Raw genomic sequence first — 16,960 nt, 5'->3', positions numbered from 1 at the left:
ATTAATTTTCTATGCTGGTGCTGGAACTGAATGGGCCAACTGAAGGTCAGTGGAGCAGTCAGTGAGATTGCTAGGAGATGATTGATGAGCAGCAGGTCTGTTTAAATTAAAGGAAGATCTGTACACCCTGATACCACTACAAAACAGTGTTAAGAACAAGTCTCTTGTATAGTGTGTGTCTTCCAGAGTGTTAGCAGACCACATTTATTCAAAAATTAAGCTAGGTAGTCATTTGACACTCAACCTAGTATAGAAACCTTGAGAAAATATAGATATCGCTAGCTCCGGGACGTCGGGCTAGCGATTTTGCGAGCCCTGTATAGTATATTTAAACATTTTAATAACTTGTCTTTATTGTCACTGCTTTTTGTATTAATGAGTGCTAATCCCAGGATATAATCAGTATTTATTAATTCCTTGCCAAGGGCTTAAACAGCAGAGACTCTGGTTATGAATTCTCCATGGTCCCTTTAACTCTGGGAATGTGACCTTGTCTGGTTTCTCTTTTCTCCCTCTTGAGCTCTTGGCAGATCTGAAATTTACCTCTTAGAAAAAGTACTTTTAAAGCTCACTGTGGATTCTGATTAATTCCCACGCTGACTTATATATAATAATTAAAACAATTTCTAACGGTCTACCCTTTATTGATTGTAACAAATCATAAATCATTCCCAGGCGCTTGCATGGTTGGCTGATGTTATCCACATTGGCTCAAGAGTTGTGTAAAAGACCATTTTTGATCTTGGAAATCGGTGGTCCGAAATGTAACAATCCAGCCTCCCCCCTAGTTTGCTTGTTGGTCAACTTGGATGACATCACTACTGAGATGAATAAGATTGTACTAATGAACTGGAAAAATTAAAATAATCTTAATTCTAACCAATATAGAGACTGTCAGATAGATCATATTAGTTTTGAATACAGCCTCTTCCACCACTATAGATCAATCCTTCTGGGCTCCTTTAGTCGGCTCCATCGCCTAGTGGGGATGGGGGGGGGGGTGTTCCGCTTTCATTACTGTGGTTGATGCGGGGGTAGGTACGGGCTTGGGGTGTCTGGGGATTCTCTAGGGACAGATTTCTTGGGGGGCTCAACCTCGGGCTGTGTTCATGACCCGGATGGGGCTCTGGTGGCTCTTGGATGGTGTTTTTCTGGCGGCTGCCTGGAGGGTCTGTTTTGGTGGACGTAGGACACTGGCCTGGTAGCCTAGCTGCCCCAGGGTGGGTCTGGGGCAAGCTTGGAGACTTGGGGTTCTGGGGGTGCTCTGCCTCTCTGCTGGGACTCTGATAACAAAAGGTTATCAAAAATAAAACAGGAAATAGGCATGGGAAACTAAACGGGGGCAAAGCCGAAAACACCGGGTCAACGACCCAAATTCCCTGACACACCGAGGGGATCTGGTTAATTAAAGCTCAAGTTACCAGTTGTTTTACTTGTTAAATAGGATATTTGTATTAATCTTTCCACTATTTATTCACAAATATTTTTGTCTGCAGCACTGACTTCCAGAAGAATAACCCTGTGCACAAACTAACAGAAGAAGAACTCCTGGCCTTCACGTCTGTAAGTCATTGTTTACTTTTTTATGACCAGCATTGTAAGTTTTCCCTGTAATACTAAAGAGAAATGACTTTGGTAGTATGCCTTGCCTTTTTTAACCCAGCCGACACATACACTCCTCTGATTAACAGTGAAACTTAGAATTAACAAAATGAAAAATAATGCAGCAGTGTATAAATCACTATTTGGGCCTCATTCATCTTGCTTATACAGGCAATAAATAAGATATGTACAACCAGACTTGCAGTTAGATTGGTAAACATCCTAAATGTAAGTTTTTCAGCAGAGTGCTGAAAATATCGTCGTACCAGCAAATTGAAGTGGACATACAAACATAAGCCACAATACAAAAATGATGAAATGGCTCACCCAAAGGTGAGCAGTAAGAAAGCTGAGCTCATGTTGAGGGAAACGTAACCATAAATCTTTAGGGACACTCCCAAAAACAACCAGTAATTTTTATGAAGGCAATTCCTGAAAACTTTAATGGAACTTTTTGTAGTGGCAGACAAACTGTAGTGGGACCACTACTACGATTTTATCGTTATGATGATGTTAGTTGGAAGATATAATTACACGCTAATCAATGTATATTCATGAGTACAACATAATTGTTTAATTAAATAACCTAAAAATCCCTTTTTAAATAAAGCTGTATTTGAGATGAATATTGTCACCATAATTCACTCTGGAGAGCATGCACGTCTTCAAAACTTCAAACCTTAGCTTTGCTGTAATTATTTGGTTAGCCACTAGGATGCACTTTAAATTTGTACTTGGCAAAAAGAAGCAACAAATACTGTACTGGTGGGATTATTGAATAGTTCAGTGTGTCCTACTAGTTGTTCTGGCTTGCTTAAGCCTGATAATAACGCTTTTGTTTCCTTTCATGAGGTCTTGGAACACATTAGATTTGATTGTTAAAATGACACATTGTCACATTCTCACCACTGGTCCTAATATAATGATTCAGTCTTTGTCACTATGGCTGTAAATTGACACAGCACTGTTATTTACACTTAGGATATGAGTGGTTGTAACTTTTTGAGCTCATGATATGTAAGACTTTGTTTTGCAAAGAAAGTAAATTAGAAATACTAGAAAGAAGAGTATGTGGCAGTCAAAGTCAGATCAGAACAGCTGCTCTGTATTTCTTTGAAAAATGTTAATTACTTTGTCCTGTACCTACATTTTTAATCCTGGTGCATTACCTGAAATCCTAACAAGATAAGGCAATATGCAAGTCTGCGTGTCCATGTTTATTGGTGCTATCCAATTGGAAACAAATATATTTGTGGGTACATTTGTACTATGCCAGTGGTTATTCTCTGTTCATCACTTTTCTTTGAAGTTGAGCAGTAGTTATTATGAAGCCAGCTGTGTATACAAAATAAGATGGCAGCATATCTGCGTTGGCTGGAAATGCTGCTGCAAGCAGCTGCTGGCTCTGTGGGCAGGCATCTTCCCAGCCTACATGTAGATCCAGGAATCTGCAGGCTGGTTAGATGGTTGTCACATGTCTGGCTGTCTTCGTCGATACCTGAATCCTATCACCTTACTAGAAGAACATCTCTCAGCACTGCTAATGTGTCAGTTATTACAGGAGCTTTTCGCCCATGATTTGAGTGTAACAGGGAATATTACAGGCACTAATAATAAGCTGCACAAAAATCAACCGAGTTGTTTCATCTCTGCAGTGAAACTTTGAATTCATTCTAGAGAGAAGCTTATGAGACTTTGGCAGCTTGTGTAGGGTTCAGGCAGCAGTATCACAGGGATTGATGATGCACCTCAGCAAACTACCAGCTGCTGGAAACCCAACAAAGAGGATTTAAGGATCTGACTTGTGTCTAGGTTCCAGTTAGGACCATTATATCTATATCCCTTTCATCTCTGCAAACATGCTTCCTCACAGATCTCTCTGTCTGATCTCTATTTCTGCACCACTCGTACATCAGAACACTGCATAGTAAATATGTCAGGTTTTTTTTATTATTTTTTTAAGAAAAACAATGATCTTCAAAAACAAAAAGAGACCGTAAATGTAGCAATACGGATTTATTTATTGCCCTGGCTTTAATTCAATAAATCTGTTAATTTTGGAGAACTGTACCAAAGCACGTGTACGGTAGGTGACAAGGCTCTGCCCTACCATCCGAACAGAAATCTTTATGCAGATCGATGCGTTTGCAGGACATGAATTATGCTGGAAGAAGGGTAAATTGGCCTGACTCCCTTTGCAACTGAAGAAGGTGAAAGCCTGGCCCACAATAAGAGTTCATGGTATTCTGCAGTTAATGAATAAATTGAACCTCATCTCAGGGTTGCAGTAAAAACTCACACAGGTCTTATTCCCATGTGACACAGCCTGATGTCTCCTCTCACATCCAGATGTTTGTTCAGCCCCAGTCTACTCTTTGCAGCATTACACACTGTCCTAAATGCCTCTCACATTAACTCAGTTTTGATCACCATACTCAGTACCTACAAAAATAAATACATAAATTTAGTATAAGTATAACCTGCTCCCAAGCAAACCTGTCTCCTCATAACAGAGTCTCAGTTTCTTGTCGACAGCTGTCTGCTGTATTGAATCTGTCCCTATCGGACTTCATCAGTCTCTCAAATTGTTGTATTGTAATTTTGACCCCCTCTTCATTTCATTGTGGGTATTTGTTTATGCACAATAGGAGTGAATGATATGTAGTAATGATATGCAACAAGGACACTGCTTTCAGTTTGTACGCATCTTTAAGGTTCTAAAAAGCATCGAGTTTGGACGGGTTTTACTACTTGTAATTATGAAGTATGCAACATTTTTTCTAAGCTTTTTTTCTGTTACTCCAAAGCATTCAGTCAAACATAACAGAAAATAATCAATATAATAAGTGGATTTAGTCGTCACCATCAAAACTTCCTCTGTCTTCTCGTTGCTGTTAAGAAACACCCATTTGCGTCAGGAGCGACATGACAAACGCTTTGGATGCTTTATCGTTTGATTTTTTTTTTAATTGCTCAACGATTGATGTTGGTAGAGGAATAACTGCATAATTAGGACAATTTACTGTTGCATTAATGACTCCAGCAAGACTTGCTAAGCATCCACAAAGATCATTAGTGTTTGTTTATCTCACCTCGAACCATGTATCTCTTTTATCACGCATTTCCATTGTCATAAATATACAGTGTGTAGAAAGTTACTGTTGTATAACTTGTTCTGATTAAAGATGAGTCGAGACATGAATTCAGATGAAAAGCTTCAGTCGTCTCTCTCTGACATCTACCTACCAGTAAATCTGCTGAACACACCCTCCCCGCTTTCCCTTTAATCAGCTCATCTAAAGCTAAACCACTAAGCTGTGCCAGCTATTATACAGCAGATTATCACCACAGCACACAGATAAAGACTTTGTGGCTGTAATAGGTTTTAATAATTAGGTGTTCTCACTAAAGCTTGCTGCTTGATTTCCCACTACAGTGCACAGCAGACAGGCGAGCCCTGTGCTTATTTCAGCTACAGAAGAAGAGGAAAAAGAAAGTTACTCTTGTGTGCATTTCCACAGTGCTGCGGTACAACCGCAACGCCAAATAATTTGGGAATTAAAATGTTTTTTAAAACGGCAACAATTTGCAGAACATATATATTCTATAATAGAGCATTAGAAATATATTAAATGTTTAAAATGTGTTACGTTTGAGAGGTGTTCAGATGTAAGTAGGTTAACTGACAACAGGTCACTGACGTGTTTGCAGTTTAGAGAGGCTGTATTTATGAATGAGCAGAAGAACCTGTATCTACAGATTGGGAATTCATTTCAGAATGTCATTCAACATAATAAAGAAGACTTTAAATTTTTATGTCATCATATATGATAGATCATCAGATATTCAGAGTGTCTGTATTAAAAAAATAAATAAATGTGAATATCTAAAAATCAGTGGCTGCCCATGATCTTTGGGTCCTCAGGCAGCACTGCATTAGGAAGAAAAACATCATCCTGCTATGCAGACACTGCATGTGTTCACGAACCCTTCCAGAAGGTATCGTCTGTGCCATCCAAAAGCTCTATCATGCAAATAACAAACCAGATGTGAACATGATCCAGAAATGCTGCCCTCTTCTCTGGGCCAAAGCTCGAAGTAACACATGCTCCCATCTGGGGAAGGCCTTGCATATTTAATCAATACAATGCTAAACACAGCATCTATAACAACATCATGGCTTCATAGTAAAAGAGTCTGACTGCTGAACTGGCTTAACTGCACCAAACCATTTGGGCATCATGAAATAAAAAAGCGCCGTGAGACGACCCAGGATTGTTGAGCAGGTAAAATCTTTCGTCAGACTAGAATCTGACAACATTTCAGAGCAGCTGCTGGAAAGCTTTTATAAAAAGAAGGTATTTTTCCAATAATGGTAAACTCTCTCAGTTCAAATGTTTGGTATGGTTTCGGTCTTCTATTGTAAGGGAAAATGTGTTTACGAGATTTTCAGATCATTGCATTCTGTTTCAATTTATTTATTTTTTAAAATTTGTTAATTTATTCATATATTCATAAATACTAATGACGTACTAATTTTGAAGGATAGCGTGGTGTGTTCAGATTTTTCTGGATTACTTTGTACTTCTATTGTGTTACAGACTTTATTAACAGCATATAGCTGCTAACTGTACCTCTGACTGTTAACAGGTGGGCTTTTTTATGTTGAGATTATAATGTCTAAAATCTATGCAAATATAGACGAAAGGTATGCACCGAAATATTTAGTGTTCATGGAGAGCAGCTCTTATTTTATGATGGTGCTGAACATGAGCTTCTAAGTCTTGCTTAGAAATCATCATATTTCATTAAGTTTTAGTCTTCTTAGAATCTCACTCTGTACATCCATCTGATTCAGTAACTAACTTTTAATGCTAAGTAAGTGCCAAAAAAATACAAGTCAAAAATGGCACTCAAAAGAGAATAGCACCATTAATACTCACACAGTGTGGACTGGATTAAAATCACAGACCATGTAATAATAAAGTCCTTCCACTTTCCAACAGAGAAATAAATCTTGTCCAAAAGAAGCTTGGATGGCAGCTTCGAATATAGACTGATTAATTATACAATAAATTTTCAAGTATTGATTGAATTACTCCTTTTTTTTTTTTTTTTTAAGCTTTTTATTCTTCAGTTTTCCTGTCACTGTTTCCTACTTGAAACATTAATCAAGATATGGAACAAGTTTAATCTTGAACTGTTTGTAAAATTCATTCCCTAACCCATCTGGGCCTGGACTCTTACCATTTTTTAATGAACCAATAGATTTAATAATTTCTTCCTTTGTAATCTTGGCATTCAAAATCTTGCGACCCACCTGATCTAACACAGGGAGGTCACACTTATCTAAAAAGTCCTGCATATCTTTAGGCCCTGCAGTGGAATGAGAAGTATAGAGAGATTCATAAAACTGTCTAAAGTTATCATTAATGTCTTTATGTGATGTAACCAGGTTTCCATTGCGTGATCTAATTTTGTGAATCATTCTGTTAGTTGTTAGCTGTTAACTAACAGGGCTAGTTGTTAGCTAGCCCTGTTAGCTAACAACTTATGTTAGCTAGACAGCCACATAAGTTGTTAGCTGTCTAGCTAACAACTTATGTGGCTTGTCCACAAATTCAAAGTACTTCTGTCTTACAAAGGTGAACGCTCTATTAATGTTGCTGGTTAGTATTTGATTTAGTTCATATTTTAGTGCACAAATAGTGTTGTACTTATCTAAAGAGGGAGCCCTTGCATTATTGGCGTCCAAATCGTGGATCATTTTCTTCTAATTTTAACTGTTCTAGTTTATTATTTTTATTCTGTGAGGCCTGATATGATATTATGCACCCCCTGATATAGGCTTTAAACGTTTCCTATAATATATCAGGTGAGATTTCGGCATTATCGTTTATATCGAAAAATAAAGAGGTCTGAGAGTTTATATACTGTTGAAATTTTAAATCGCTCAGTAGTTGTGGGTCAAATCTCCAATTCCTATATGCTTTTGTGAAGTTGCTAAGTGCAAAGGAGCAGGTGACAGGGCAATGATCAGAGATAATAATATTGTGATAGGTTATGTTACGAACAAGGGAGAGCATTTCTCCATCTACCAGAAAATAGTCAATCCTTGAATAAACGTTATGTGCAGAAGAGTGGAAAGAATACTCTACCTGATGGATTTAAAGTTCTCCACACATCACAAATATTCATATTGTTCATATATGTTTTAATAAAGTTGCTACCTTTACACAATGTGTTTTTTTTTTTTTTTTTTTTTCTTTTTGGAGAGGGATTTATCTAAGTATGGGTCTAACACTAAATCAAAATCACCTCCAATTATTAAATTATTATTAGGTATATCCGGAATTAAGCTGAAAACCTTTCTATAAAACTCTGGGTCATCATGGTTAGGTCCATAAATGTTCAGTAGAATAATTGGAATGGTGTGCAGCTCCCCGGTCACTAATACATATCTACCATTCTTATCAGCTATAGTGGAAGTGTGCCTGAACGGAGTATCTTTCTTAATTAATATAGCTACCCCTCTGGTTTTAGCAGAAAATGTTGAGTAATACACCTGATTAATCCATCTACACCCAAGTTTATTATGAGCAGCATTTTTCAGATGAGTTTCTTGTAAAAAGATAATATCCGCTTTAAGAGATTTCAAGTGTGATAACACTTTGCCTCTCTTAACAGGCTCATTTACACCTTTAACATTCCATGTACAAAAGGTCAGATCCACACTCTTTTCATTTCCATTTCCATTGTCTTGCATTTGAATAAATTAAGGCGGCTTAATTCTGGTGCTCTCCATACTTCTGCAGTCAAGATATGGGCCCCAACCCTCACCCCCCACCGCCCTCCCCATGTATAACCATAACAAAACAAACTCGTAAGCAGTGCATCCCCGCCCATACAGTCCCAACTGAAAATAAAAATAAAAACAAAAGATCTGAAGGGATGCGGTAACAAAAACTAAGCTTACCAAAATACTACTTGATTAATAAGATTGCAATTAGACCTAAAGTTCAGGTTCCACCAGAATAATATAGTATATGCTGTAAAGGTCAAAAAGGTGAACCTATTATTGTTTATGTAGCACACTGTGCATTCACAGTGCATTCAATTATGACTGTACTTTTGTTTCTGCAGCATGGCTCAGTGCAAGGCAGCTTTTGGAGAATATTCTAAACTGGAATGATACTGGGACAATACTTGCACAGACTGAAAAACCTAAAAGCAAAGAGATCTTTTTTGGGTTTAGCTGCCAAACTATATACTGATGTCTAATCTTCACTTTGATCATCGTCTAGTTTAATACTTACACCCAGAATCAGAAGCGAGATCCATCTGTGACAACCTTTAAAGTTGTGCACATTTATATACACAACATGTAACAGTAATAACTTGAATACTAGAGGAACAAATATTGTATAATCCACTTTATTTTGAAACAGACCAACACAGATCAGTTTATAGTTTACAATTCAATCCCTGTCTTATCTATTTTAGTAGTGCATATGGATGCATTCTGAGCTTATTATTAAAGCTGCAGAATTTGATAAGGAAAAAAAAGACAATTCTGACCTAATAATGTTAGGTTATTAATGTTATTATTTGTCTCTGTACTGTTTTATACTGTTTATACTAAAATCATGAGTACTATACTTCATTTGTCATCTGTAAGCTATGATTTTTGGGGCAAAGCATCCTTTAACTTATGCTTGTGTTTAAAAGAAAACTTGGTTATGCATCAATTTACTTCTTGTTCAGAAGGATGTCGGTAATTTGAAGTGCTGAATGAGTGTGTCATGTTCCATATTCACCAATAAATAAAACACACACACACAGATTTGTTAATACAACAATCTTTGTATTGTCAGGTATATAAAGCTCTTGTATAGTTCTATGTTTGTGGGAAGGTAATGCCAGGTTTGCTTTTTCATTTGCTTCTTTTTTGTGTAATGTAATTGGTTTTATGGACTATGAATCTGGATTGATCTGCTTGCGTTTGCTTTTAAGGGTTTAATAGTTAGTAGAAAATAAAGAAAAATACTTTTTACGTACAAGTCACGTTTCATTCGGCCATACATACTTAAATGCATCCCTTCAATTCTATCCTTCGGACCTTTGGATTGAGCCACCTTCTGATTAGAGGATGAGGCACTATTTCCTGAGCTCCTTGGCTTTTGTCACCAGAATGATACTGTTGTTGCACACAATCATGTGTTCCTTGATGATGTGAATAAAGTGTTATCTTTGACCCTCTATTTTTCTTTTATTGTTCCGCAGTGTGTTTTGTCCGAACCCAAGTTTTGGCCAGTGCAAGTGTCAGCACTTTGCCTCAGGACGAAACTGGAAAAAGGAAAATCCCGATGTGTAGAAAGAGCCATGATGCAAACCCAGGTAAATATCTACTCGGGGAGGAAGGTCAAAATAAACAGAAAGCAGAGTGTGTGCAAGCGTCTGCCTGCCTTAATCAATCCAGCTTATTGTAGAAATGGCCATACAAGTCGCCCTGTTGAAATAAGATTCAGAGTCTCTTCCAGCACCACCACCTATCACACCATATGTCAAAAATAATGCCAGTCACTGCTATACAGACCCTTTCCAAAAAATTAAAATATCACAGAAAAGTTTATTTATTTCCAAAATTCCATTTAAAACGTTAAACTTTCATACATTTTGATTCAGGGCCCACAACTTAAACGATTTCAAGTACTTAGTTGTTTATTTGTACATCATTTGGGCTTCCTGCTCATAAAACCCACAAAAACAGGATTTCAAAAAATTAGAATACTGTGAAGACATCACCATTTACTTCTCAGTTTTTGCAGAAAGAAAAGATAGAAATTAGGATCACATCAAATCAATCAAAATGTTTGACTTATAATTTTGAAAGTACATCTTCAATACTTGGTTGGGAATCCCTTTGCGTTAATCATTACCTCGATGCGCCGTGGCATTGAGGCAATCAGCCTGTGGCATTGCCCGGTAGTTATGGAAGCCCAGATTTCCTTGATGCTTGCTGTCAGCTCTTCTTTGTTTTTGGGTCTGGTGGACCTCATTTCCCTCTTGATACCCCATATATTCTCAATGGGGTTTAGGTCTGGTGAGAGCACTGTGATGGCATGGCCAGCAAACCAAGTTTTGGTGTTTCTGGCGGTATGGACAGGGGCCAGGTACTGCTGGAAGATGAAATCTGCATCTCCATACAGATCCTGAGCAGAAGGAATCATGAAGCCCTGTAAAACATTCTGGTAGACTGTTGCGGTGACCTTGGATTTAAGAAAGCAGAGTTTACCAACACCTGCACTGGACATTGCACCCCAAATCATAACTGACTGCGGATATTTCACTCTGGACCTCAAGCAGCTTGGGTTCTGTTCCTCACCTGTCTTCCTCCAAACACTTGGACCTTGATTCCCGAATGAAAGGCACTCTTTATTTTCATCGGAAAAGAGGACCTTTGACCACTGGCTAACAGTCCAGTCTATCTTCTCCTTGTCCCAGTTGAGTCGCTTCCGACGTTGGCTCAGACTCAGAAGTGGTTTTGAAGCTTTGACTCCTGCCTCGTTTCACTCTTTCTGGATCTCTGCCAGATTCTTGAATCTTCTGTCTGCCTGTTTTCGTGGGTTTCATGAGCTCTAAGCTCAAATTATGTACAAATAAACAACTAAGTACTTGAAATTGTTTAAGTTGTGGGCCCTGAATCTATCATCTATGAAAGTTTAATGTTTTGAATGGAATTATGGAAATAAATAAACTTTTCCATGATATTCACATTTTTTGGAAAGGGTCTGTAAGTACAAACATTCCACCTCCAGTCCCAAGGAGGCAGACGGGGACATGAATCGTCTTGGAATTGGTAAAAACATTGTTCTTGTGACTTGTTTATTTTGGATAGTTTGTATTGTAACTGCATCTATCAGAAAAATGAATGTCATTCCAAAAACGTATGTAAGTTAGTAGTGTGCTACCTGCTGTCAGGAGATAACACCTGGTAACAGTCATCTGAGTCATGATTTTTGATTGACTCACAATCAGCTGCACATCTGGAATGATGAGTGCTGCTCATCATGGGCTATGCAATGAGCTGTCAATAACAGAAATAATTTCCAATCAGCAAAGAGCAGAAATCTGCACCTGTAGTGGGCACAGGGCACTGGAGCAAAACTGGAGAATAGAAAACTGCAAACATGGATTAATGAACCCGTATTTCTGATATCCAAAATTGAGGCTCCATGAATTCATGGAGAAAGTCCAGGCTGCTGCTGTGATATGTTGAATGTTTTCTTGCCATTCTTCATACACCTAAATAATAACAAATCACTGGTTGAATCTCAATTCGTCAGTTTTTTGTGTGCTGTATTCACTTGGTTGTGGGCAGAGTGCAGCATCTTCTAAAGGCTTGTTTCATAAATGTGACAGTGGATATAAGTGGCCTCTTTGGTCACCTGATCACCTTTGGGGAGTGGTATGTTAGTGAAAACCATAGCAGGAAAATCAAAGGCCAGGTTTTCCACAGTACTCTGCGGATGCACATGCTTTCCTTATCTGCCCTGCCCAGATTTGGATAATTAAATCACAGCCCATTAAAAAAAGTTAATAATCATAAAGGTTTATCAAAGTTCAATTATCTAATTGAACTTTGAGTATTAATCTGAACTGCTTGAAATGAAGGAAGCTAGTTTTCTTGTTTTGTTTTTGAAGACAATTCGCGTATCATGGCAGAAGCTTCTAGAAGTTCTGCAGCCTTGATTTCATGAGTGGTTTTTGCTCTAGTGCAAGTCCATCCAAGGATACTGTTTGTTGCTGTGTTTTCATTTTGTGTGTAATCGTATCTGCCCATCTGTGAATGGTTTCGCCATCATGTTACAGAATAAGAAAATTAGTGTGACCACAAACAAAGTTAAGAGCCGCAGAGCTCTGCAGACTCACAGTCCCAGTGAGTTATTGAGTAACCTTGTTCTTTTTCTCTCCAAACAACCCTGAGCAAAAACCAAACCATTAATGCTGCACAGCTCCAAATGTTACTGTGGATGTTGATCAATAACATCCCTGAAAGAGTGAGCACAAGGTGCATTATGGGTTTATTAAAAAAAAAAAAAGCCGCAAACGGAGGACTCGAGGACATAGTTTGCAGACAAGTCTTCCTTACAGAAGTAAAACGAGGCTGTTTTAGCTGCCACAGCCTGGGCTGGTAGAGAGTAAAGTTGTAAGCAGTGAATGTCATTTTTTAAGATGTATTTTGTGATTTTGTGTAGTTGGATTGGTTTCCTATAAAGGTCTCAAGCTTATTGAGCAAATAAAATGCACTTGGTTTCTATTTCATTCTATATGATGACATGCATCTAAATCAATTTGGCATGTAGTGTTGTTCTACGTTGTTTTGCTTGATTTTGGATAAATAATTCCAGTTCTCAAGATAAGGATCATCCATCAGTCTGCCCATCAGTCCGCTCTGAGATAATTTCTCTTTGAAAGCAGGCTAACAGGGTCTCTCAGATAAAATGGTTTTTGGCTTTTTTATGGAGGATCCTGGATGAGAGAGAAATGATCTCTCCAGAAGGTTATGGGACTACCCTTAGAGGCTCCTGACTGTTCGGTCTGCCTCCTACAAAGTGAAGAATCCACAAAGCATCCTGATCAGATGCCTTGACCTCCTCAGCTGTTTCTATCAGTGCAAAGCGGCAGTAGCTGTACTCCCTCCAAATGTGCGAGCTCCTCATCCTGCCTCTAAAGGCTGAGCCCAGGGAGCTTATTTTGACAGCTTTTATCCACAGCCTCATCCTTTTGGCCACTACGCAGAGCTTAAGAACATAACTGAGAGTTGGAACGTAGATCAAGCGGTAAATTGAGGGCTTCGTATTCTAGCTCATGTTTATCTGTACCACAATGTCCTCATCACAGCAGATGCTGTGCTTCAACTCCCTCGGATGGGGCAGCAACTCTCCCACAACCCAAAACGAGCAATCAATTATTTAATTTAATAAAGTTGGCTTTCCACTGCCATTTTCTAATTTATTAGCAACAACTCTGTGTTTACAAAAACATTCCTCTTTACTTTTGTGTTTTTTATATGGTAAATGGTAAATGGCCTGTATTTATATAGCGCTTTACTAGTCCCTAAGGACCCCAAAGCGCTTTACATATCCAGTCATCCACCCATTCACACACACATTCGCACACTGGTGATGGCAAGCTACATTGTAACCACAGCCACCCTGGGGCGCACTGACAGAGGCGAGGCTGCCGGACACTGGCGCCACCGGGCCCTCTGACCACCACCAGTAGGCAACAGGTGAAGTGTCTTGCCCAAGGACACAACGACCGAGACTGTCCGAGCCGGGGCTCGAACCGGCAACCTTCCGATTACAAGGCGAACTCCTAACTCTTGAGCCACGATCGCCCCATATGTGTACCATTGGAGATAAACCACGTTTTTTGTATGGGGGGGACATTTAAAACGTGTCTCAATGATTTTAATTTGCTCATCTGATCAGTTTTGACCCTTTGGAAAAGATGCCAAGATTCTGCAAGGATGGTGGCAGAAGGAAACCACAAAACGTGTCTGTTTGTTCCTCCTTGCATTTTATTTAATTCAAAATCATAAAAGGAGAACGAACAGCTGTAGGCTACAAGAGTTGTGTTCACTATTTGCTCTTTATCTCCATGAATGTTCCCTCTCATTGCCCATTTCATGCCTAATGACCCTGTAACCCTGTCAATGGCACAGAATATATACATATATTTGCACTGCTAGCAGTAAAGATACTGGTTAAATCTTCAACTGATGGAAGTAATACTCAGTCATTTTGGGGGATGAACTCTGTTGTTACAGACTCTGCAGCACATTTTGTGGTTTCCTTCTTTATTTGAGTTTCTTTCTTTTCCAGGCAATAGTAGACCACTTTGAAGACAAGAGTTGTCCTGTGACGGAGCGCCTCAAAGTCTTTTACTGCTGCCAAGCACCACCCAGATGGGCTGTCCAGGTATTAGGTCCCTTTCTGTTTTTTTCCAAAACGTTCCGTCTGGTAAACTAAAAGGAAATTAACTAGCACTTTATTCACTTTGACTGTGAGAGTCTGTGTTTTTTAAAATTTATCATTAAAAAGATCTTTTGGACAGAGACTAATAATGTCACTGATGATACGAAACGATAATGTCTCGGTTAAGCATAGATTGAATAATTCGCATTAATGTCACATAAGTGCACCTGAGATGGAATACAATAACATTTTTGCTGTTATTTGGTCATAAACCTTGCCTTGATTGTTCTACCATAAGAAAAAGCGTCTGCTGTCCTTAAAACAAGAATTCACTAAACCGCTGACACGCCCCTTAGGCTTGCTGTTAAGGGTTTGAGAGCTACTTTCTAAATACTGTGAATGTTGTCACAGGGCTGACTTCATCCTCTTTCATTCCAGAGCTCATAGCTTGTATACTTAATGTTGTTGTTATCATACCTTGTCTTGTCCTATTCTAAATTCCTTTTTTGTTTCAAAATAAACTAAAGAAAAAGTAGAGATAACCAAAGTTATAATTAAGTTAACTCTTTAAGCATAGATAAGTGAATGGCAAATTAGATTAAAATTAATATTACATTTGGATTGAAATCAAGCGGTGTCATGCCCGTAACAGGGACAGAACAATACGACAAAAGGCCTCCAGGGCGGGGTGTAGGGGAAAAGAGCAGCTGTTCTAGTGCTTGCCCACGTGCTGCATTCTTCAAGTAGCAGCCTTGTCAAAGGTTATAATCAATAATGCTTAACTGCTGTTTGTTCTTGGCTAACAGAACGAAGAGCAATGCAACAATCAGCTCTGTTGGCTTTATCGTTGCCATTCTTTTGGCATGCTTGGAACATTTTTGGTCACCAGTAACAAATAGCTTACATCACCTTATGATTCTGGTGGGTGTACCACTAGAACACTGGTACTGGTCACTGCTGGCACAATGTTCAAAGAAAACACTAAACACAAGACAGTTCAGCTGTTATTTATAATGAAGATTCTTTGCCTTTAATAAGAATTCAAGTGCCTTAATTCTCATGGCATAGTTACATTTAACCACAAAGTCTCTTACATGACATCATCTGTTTACATAATTCAACCAAGGCAGATATCTGGTCAATAAGCCAATTTCCTCTTGGCCAGCACGTTAAGGCATTAAAATGTAATGTAGACAAATATTTATCATTGTCTGAGACAAATCTTTCCACCTCTCTGGCAGGTCGTCCTTAGCTTATATAGTTCTCATGAGATCTCATACGTTTTTTTGGCTATTGAGAAATGTTTGTGATAATACTTGATTCTGCGGTCAGAGCTTCTATTCATCTGCATTTCTAATGGAGGGGCACCTCTCAGCAGCACTCTCCTAATTTAAATTCTGACTCTCTCAAGAACAAACTTTATCACCCTGAAGTTCTTCTCTGCTTACTCAGCGCATGTGACATAATTGTTATTATACTGGATTAAATTTTAAAAGAAAATCCACTCCTTGCTGCCACATTGTCTGTTAAGATTTCCAGTTTGCTAACGTACACATCCGCTCTACAGTCTTAAAGAGAACATCAGCTACTTGTAATGATATGATGATTTTATTTCATAGAGAACATGACAAAAACAGAAAAGCACCAAGTGACAACAGCTTGATTGTTGTAAAAACGTTCATCTAACTTACATACTTAAAAACCGTGTATGTAAATAACTTTTTTGGCTGCATACATACTGTGATGCTCAGTTCAGATAAAAAAAAAACATTAGAACTCCGAGATGTCAGGTTAAGGAGTAAGCATGATATTACCTATATTACGTTAGTTCTTCCATAATAGAACTAGAAAGGAGTGTTGCATACCACTGTTTAAGGTTTCTTGTTTGCTAGAGTAACAAAAGTTGCCCCCATATCTGTATCAAAAACTCTAATGTCACCTTTAATCCCATTGTAAAGTTATAGCGAGTTACTGGATGTAGAAGCACTTTATGTGTATGGGAATTTTATACTAGATTGATAGTTGACCTCTGGAGTTCACACCTTAACCACACCTGTACACCTTAAGCACTTTATCTGCCTTGCATCCATGGCCAATTTAGAATCAATAGTTTACTTAACGTGCATGTCATTAGGCTGTGGGAGGATGGAGTTCAGAGGAGGCCAGAGGACTCGGAGGAAGCCCACTCAGTCACAGGGAAAACTCCACATCAGAGTGGCCCAGCTGGGCAAATTGGCCACATTTTGATAAATAAATTGCACCTGAAAAGGAGAAACTAGCTGTGACATATTTTGATAAAATCTTTGCCTCTTTGTGTCTATGTTGCACCATTAAGCAAGTGATCAGCCAGATCCAGCTGACATTATTGCCAGCAG

General features: G+C 38.5%; 1 protein-coding gene across 1 annotated transcript in view; it reads left to right on the top strand.

Moving 5' to 3' along the window:
- The window catches only part of ttc27 (tetratricopeptide repeat domain 27), an 81,293-nt gene that overhangs the window by 34,505 nt on the left and 29,828 nt on the right, over positions 1 to 16,960 (top strand). Inside the window, exons 9-11 of the mRNA XM_085243018.1 lie at positions 1,497 to 1,563; positions 9,886 to 9,999; positions 14,493 to 14,588. Coding sequence (XP_085099144.1) covers positions 1,497 to 1,563; positions 9,886 to 9,999; positions 14,493 to 14,588 — 277 coding nt within the window. The remainder of the gene's footprint in view (positions 1 to 1,496; positions 1,564 to 9,885; positions 10,000 to 14,492; positions 14,589 to 16,960) is intronic.

The sequence above is a fragment of the Mchenga conophoros genome, linkage group LG13 (genome assembly GCF_057382185.1).
Source record: "Mchenga conophoros isolate Kocher_MC1m ecotype Shallow Benthic linkage group LG13, M_conophoros_male_GT1.1, whole genome shotgun sequence".
Lineage (NCBI taxonomy): Eukaryota > Metazoa > Chordata > Actinopteri > Cichliformes > Cichlidae > Mchenga > Mchenga conophoros.
This window is presented reverse-complemented; position numbering and strand designations above follow the sequence as displayed.